Raw genomic sequence first — 6,434 nt, forward strand, 5'->3', positions numbered from 1 at the left:
CCATTCATTCCTAGCCTGCTGTTTCATGTTTGAAAAGGACTGGGGATACAGACAATGCTAGAGAGAGACCTGCATCTTAGATAACCACCAGAATATAAAAATTTCATACAGATGGAATTAGGCTAGGTTTAAATGTCGCAAGATTAGCAGGATATATAGTCGTTTTCTGCCTTGCTGTTGCTTTCCATACAGGAATGAATTGTATCACACACCCAGTTCAGTTACACTTATGTTTTCCAACAACATTACAAAAAAAATCTTTTTAACAGGCACACTTCTTATGCAAAAATATATGGCAAAAAGAAGAATAAATTTTGTTGTTCACCTGCTGTCCTTTTCTTTTCATATGTAATACCAGGATTCCAGTTTGGCTGAACTGACAGAAATACTGACTAAAATGTCTACATTTTGCATCTCTCTAAATTTCTGTTGCTTTCATGAGATTATCCAAGCTCCCTCTGGTGGCTAATTTAAAACTCCAAACATTCATTCTCACACACACACACACTACGTAGAGCTTGCAGGATAAGAGCATCATTACTTTTATACAGAAGGTTGTGGGTTGTTCAAATCCTGTTGGGATTATTACATATTCTATTAATAACTTTTTTGCTCAGATTGTTATGAATGAATGACTAACGTCTCATTTTCTAAAAAATGAAGCAATATCAAAATATCATCACATGTATAAAGAACCGCCACATTTGAAAGAGGTCAACAATTTTATTCAGTTTCTGCAGTGCCTTCCATCCAAGAATCTCAGCACATTTACTTTACAAAGGCCCTGCAAGACAAGCATTCTCTCTACTGTACAGATGGGAACAGGGAAGCACAGAGAGGTAAAGTCACTTACTTAAGGTGACACAGGACGTCTGTGACTGTCACAAATAAAACCCTGACCTTCTGATTTCCGGTCTGTACTTCAACCCACAAAGCCATATTGCATTCAAAAACATGGGAGCCAAAATCTACTACTACTCTGGTTTGACACCAACATAACTAACACCTTTGCAAGAGCGTGTAGAATCAGGTCTGTCTAGATCTTTAAACGCAAAAACAAATTAAAAAAAAAAATCAAAAGGACCAGTCTGTCCTAGTCCCATTGAAGTAAATCTTCTCTTTCATATGGTATTTGAAAAGCAAGGGGCTGGCATTATAATTACATTTTGAGATTCGAAAGCCATTCTAATGCTTCTGGGGTAGCTAAATGGATCCTCCTGGTGCCACCACTGTAAGCATGAATTGGACAGCTGTTCATGATGTATCACATGGTTTGTACCTCACCAGTCACAATTTCTTGATTCTTTGATCTTTCCATTTGTGGAAGAGATATCCACAACTTCCATGCATTGTCTGAACATCGTTGAGTGCAGTCCACTGAGTATGGGAAAGGCAGAATCCCGGGACCTCTTGGTTGGATCTTGAATCAGGTCTTTGTTTGGGATGTCACAAATGGCCCATGATTTGAACCAGCAAGCGCTCATGTCCTTTCCATTGCCCTATAGTATTAACACATGTATCCAGAAAGGCTTCTTGGATTTGAGTCCGGAGAGTGGCAGTGGATTACAGTGTTGCTGTATTGGCGGGTCCAGTGCAATCGGGATCTTGCGGTACTCCAAGACCATAGCAGCATCTCATCTGATATTGACTGGTGCAATGCCCACCAAAACTAGAAGCCATGGTACAAACACAGATTTGAGACAGTCCTTGACAATCCTGAGCACAGCATAAATGTCAGTGTCAACAAGAGTGTCTCACTGATACTGAAATTAATTGAAGTAAATGAAGTCAAAAGAAGTTTGCCAATGGACTACATTGAGACCCTAAGCTGGAACAAAAATAAAGTTAAACTTTTTAGATGCATAGCACAAATTAGATCTAATCTTCAATTGTTCATAAACCCCAATTACTGTCAGAACATTATAAAAGAAACAAGTATTTATGGTAATGATGCAATTATCCTTACTGTATTCGATATAACATATAGGGCAAATAACATACATTGTATGTGTCCATGACGACACTGTAGGCAATATAGAAATAAGCCTACATACAAAGTATGAGGGCCTAGAGTAAAAAAAAAAAAAAAAAAAAAAAAAAACATTCCCAACCTTAATATTTGTGGGTATTAACAGTGCATCAAAAGCTTTCCATCCAGGGCATACAGTATATATTCTGATTGTTTTGTACATCATCACTGTAGTAAATTTAACTGGAACACCCTGACTATGACTTAGTTTAACTTTGTTTCTTTAAAAAAAAAAAAAACTGAATTGCATCACAGCAAGTATGTTGGTAACAAGTTACAGAATTCTCAAAAAATGGGCTCATTCAATGGCTGAGAAATAACACTCAGTGTCATACTCAGTTCTTCTACACAACAACGGCTGAAAGTGTAACAGAGAAAAGAAAGAATTATCTCCCAAAAACCAAAGGAGCCACACTGGATGGGATCTTTGGAGCCCTTCAATCTTCCTTAGATGAAGGTTGGTGTCGATAAAAGCTTTAAGTCTGGGGAGAAGGTGGGGCAACTGAAGAGTGACAGGTGTGGAGTGCAGTGTTGTTGTAACTGTGTGGGTCCCAGAATATTAGAGAGACAAAGTATTATTTAGGACTCATTCGGCATGTAGCAGCCCCCCCCCCCACTCATCAAGATTAAAATGGAGTAAGTATTGTCCAAATTTTAAGCTCATCTAGTACACCTTGGAAAAGAAGCCATCAGGTAGAATTAACTGTATTTACAGTCCATACAGATGTGTATCAAGAACTACACACCAAAAACAAACAAAATAGCAATTCATACTGCTCAAGGAAGCACTAATGGAATCTAAATCCTGATTCTTTGGCTTCTAAAACAAATGCTGTCTAGCTGAACCAAAGACTGTCTACTAGCTTATTAGTGTATTTTCATAGTTATACCTTCAGTATGTGTCCAATGGAGCAAAACAGAGCAGAAAACCACAGAGGTTATGAGGTTAGATACCTTAACACATTCTTTAAGTGTGTTAATCCAGAATCTATTTTTTCGTATTCTCTACTTTTGATCACTCTCTTTGCCTCTAGAATTGACAAGGGAGATATTCATAGAGGAGGACCCTCAAAAAAACCTGGAAGTTGGAGAAGGGAATAGCAGAGAACAACTTCTCCCCCATTCCACTGCATAAGCCAGAAGGGACAGCACTCCTCCTGTTTTAGGTGGGCTGGAGTGAGGGAATAGAATCCCATACCAACTAGAGGCCAATAAGAAAGATGATGTTCCCAAAACACATTGCTTAAAATATTTGCCTGAGACTTGCACTAGTATAAAATGGTTGTGGGGTGCTCCAAAGTGAACAGTCTGAGGTTATGTCTATGCTTAAACAAATGCAGCAGCGCATCTTCAGCTGTAGCTGTATCTCTTCAGCATGGCCACTCACTACAGCAAGGGGTCTCCCATCACTAGTTAATCCACCTCCCTGGCAGGCTGTAGCTAGGTCAACAGAAGAATTGTTCTAGTGCTGTCTAGACCTCCAGTTACATTGACTCAACTATGTGGCTCGTGAGCACTGTAACTGGGTCAACTTAACTTGTTAGAGTAGACCTGGCCTAAGGATATGTTCTTTTGTGGTTTGGGTAGCTACTACTTGCTGCTAAACTTGCTTTCCATCTCCACATAGTCATATTCCTAATCCATATTTTAAGTAAATTAGAGAACTACACTTAATGGTAAGTAAATACCAAGAATAGGGATCTGTGGAGATAATGTCTCTCCTTCTGTACAAATTTTGGAATTATTAAAAACCTAATCAATATCCAGGTGCCACTCCACCCACATATCACTGCTCATTTCCTCCCACAGCTAACTGCTTTAATGCTTTTTATGGCATGGCACATGACTCCAGAAGTAAGAATCTGTGGAGGCAATTTCATGAGAAGCAACATTCCACACTCAGCTTTGAAAATGGTTCTCTAACAAATGAGAGCACCCATGCAGATAGTCATCTACTGTAGATGGAGAAGAATCAGAAAACTGGCCAAATACACAGCCCAGGATACTGAACCTGAATGAAGTGGTGGGACAGATATTTATCCTCACACTCATCAACTACTTAGCACTGATATAGCACTTTTCAGGTTCAAAGCCATATGCAGACCTTAATCCTAATAACCAACTCTAGAAGGTAGTATTATTCCCATTTTACAGATGGGAAAAAGGAGGGAGATAGGCAATGCAACCTGCCCAACACCCTATGAGTCCACTGCAGAGCTCCTGTTAGCATTCCATCACAAGCCTCACGGCTTTCTGCTAAGCATAAAGCCCATTCTCTGACCTTGCCTTCTCTAACACACACACATAGCAACAGGTATACTTACATTAAAAAAAAAACTAACAAAACCAGCCAGTCCACTGCCAGCACTTCTCTCTCTGGGGAAGAGAATGAGAGAACTAGCCATACAGGTCAGATATGTAGCTACATTGCTTAATATGCTACTGGAAGGCACTCAGATACTACAGTGAGGAGCCCAGGATAAAACCTGTCATTCCTCCACAGCACACAGGGGAAAGAAAGACTCCCGGTCGGACTCTCACTTTCAGGCTACACAATACGTATGTCATCCCTAGGTGAGGGGTCGCCCACTTTTGAGGGTCAGTGCTGGTAGCCAGATGGCCCCAAGCAGATCAGTGCTGGTCCCTCCCATGTAACCTCACCTCCTGTCACTCTAGCCGGGAGTGGCATTTCCCTGGAGGGAGACCTGTGTGGTGGGGGCAGACCCAAAGCACCCTCACTCCCAGCGCTTCACCGGCTCGCCTGTGAACTCGCCAGCGACTCTCAGCGCTCAGGTCAGACTTGCCGAGTTACTGAAACAAAGTCACGCGTCACGGAAAGGGACAAGCCGCGGCGCAGGAGGGGGTGGGGGAGCCGGGGCAGAGAAGCAGAGGGAGGGAAGGAAGGGGAAGCGGCGGGGATCGAGGGGGAGAGGAGCGGGCTGGCAGCGCAGGACTCACCGATGCCCAGCCCCACCACGATGCGCCCCCCTAGCAGGGTCTCCTTGTCCGGGGCAGCGGCCAGCAGGGCGGCGCCCGCGATGAAGAAGCAGCTGGAGAGGAGGATGCAGGGTCGGCGGCCCCACAGCCCGTTCAGCACCCCGCCGGCCAGCGCCGAGAGCGCGGCGGCGCCCACCGTGCTGGAGACCAGCAGCTCCTGCCAGAGGGCGCCCAGGTTGAGCTCCCTCTTGAGCAGCAGCAGGGCCCCGGACACCACGCCGGTGTCATAGCCGAAGAGGAAGCCCCCCAGGGCGGAGAACACCGACACCACGTAGACGAAGCCCGGGGTCTCGTCCTGCTGGAACTGCCGCCGGGCCGCCCGCTCCAGCTCCCCGCCGGACGCCTGGCTGTTGATGCTGGAGCAGGACTCGGCGGCGATCAGGCTGCGCTCCCCGGCCGCCGCCGCCGCGCTGGAGCCGGCCGAGCCGTCCGGCTGCCTCCGGCGCTTCTCGCCCATCAGGTTGCTCAGGCTCCGCAGCGTGTACTCCACATTCTCACTGGCCTTGCGGGACATAGGGCAACCGCCGCCGCTCAGCGCCCCCCGCCCGGCCAGGGGGCGGGCTCGGGGCCGCTGCTGCTGCCCTGCCGGGGCCGCGATCAGCCGGGGCGCATAGGTCCTGCCCGCGCCCGCACTCGGGGGAAAGTTACCAGCCGCGGCCGCCGCTCCCGGAGCTCAGGGGGAGTTTGAGCCGGAGGGAGGCTCGGGCGGGCGGGGAGGGGACTCGAGCCCAGCTGGCCGGGCGGGGCGGAGCCGCCACGGGGGGTGGGGCTACCTAGCCTGCCAGTCACGGGATGGGCTGCTTGGCTCTTACTGAGCATGCGCGGGAGCTCGGAGCATGCGCCTCAGCCACAACGAAGCCCCCGGCCCTGACCTGATGCCCGAACTTGAGCGAGAAGGGAACGGGGCGGGAAATGTAAACAGGGGGCGGGGCCGGGGCCCACGCTAATGATAAAGGCCCCTCACGTGAGTCGCGTCCGGGAGCCGCCCAGCCACGTGTCTGGGGTCGCCCCGGAGGAGGCTGGGGTCAGGCAGCGTGGGGCGCAGGGAGACGCTGATTAGTGGCCACAAGGGGTGGGGGCAGCGCTGCTCTCTCTGAGGGGAAGGGGGAGAACAAAGCCCAGTGCGGGCAGTGCACCTAAGAGCCTGTGCTGAGGCTGACCCTAGCAAGTCCGCTGGTCCCCCGATACCCTGCAGCCAGCGCTGGGACTGCGCCGCGTGCGCGGACCGCTCCTGACCCCGGGACCTAGCCAGGCTGGAGAGGGGAGTGGGAGGTAACGACACCTGCAGCTAACAGCCCCAAGAGATGGCAGAAGTCACAGAGAAAACCTGAGTCAGTCCTAGTTTATGAGGCTGAGAGTGGGCGGCAGTGGAAAAACCCCGGACAGGGTCACTGCCACCGTAGTCTAT

The 6,434-nt window shown here is 48.1% G+C and overlaps 1 protein-coding gene across 3 annotated transcripts in view; it reads right to left on the reverse strand.

Moving 5' to 3' along the window:
* SLC2A13 (solute carrier family 2 member 13) overlaps positions 1-5,895 on the reverse strand; it is a 339,270-nt gene extending 333,375 nt beyond the window's left edge. For all 3 annotated transcript variants that reach the window (XR_005591534.1, XM_039516186.1, XM_039516175.1), the window contains exon 1: positions 4,988-5,895. Coding sequence is in view for 2 of the 3 variants with exons in the window: in XM_039516186.1 (XP_039372120.1) it covers positions 4,988-5,540 (553 nt within the window). In the remaining variant the exon portion in view is untranslated. The remainder of the gene's footprint in view (positions 1-4,987) is intronic.
* Positions 5,896-6,434: the final 539 nt, after the last annotated feature.

Source organism: Mauremys reevesii, linkage group 1 (genome assembly GCF_016161935.1).
Source record: "Mauremys reevesii isolate NIE-2019 linkage group 1, ASM1616193v1, whole genome shotgun sequence".
Lineage (NCBI taxonomy): Eukaryota > Metazoa > Chordata > Testudines > Geoemydidae > Mauremys > Mauremys reevesii.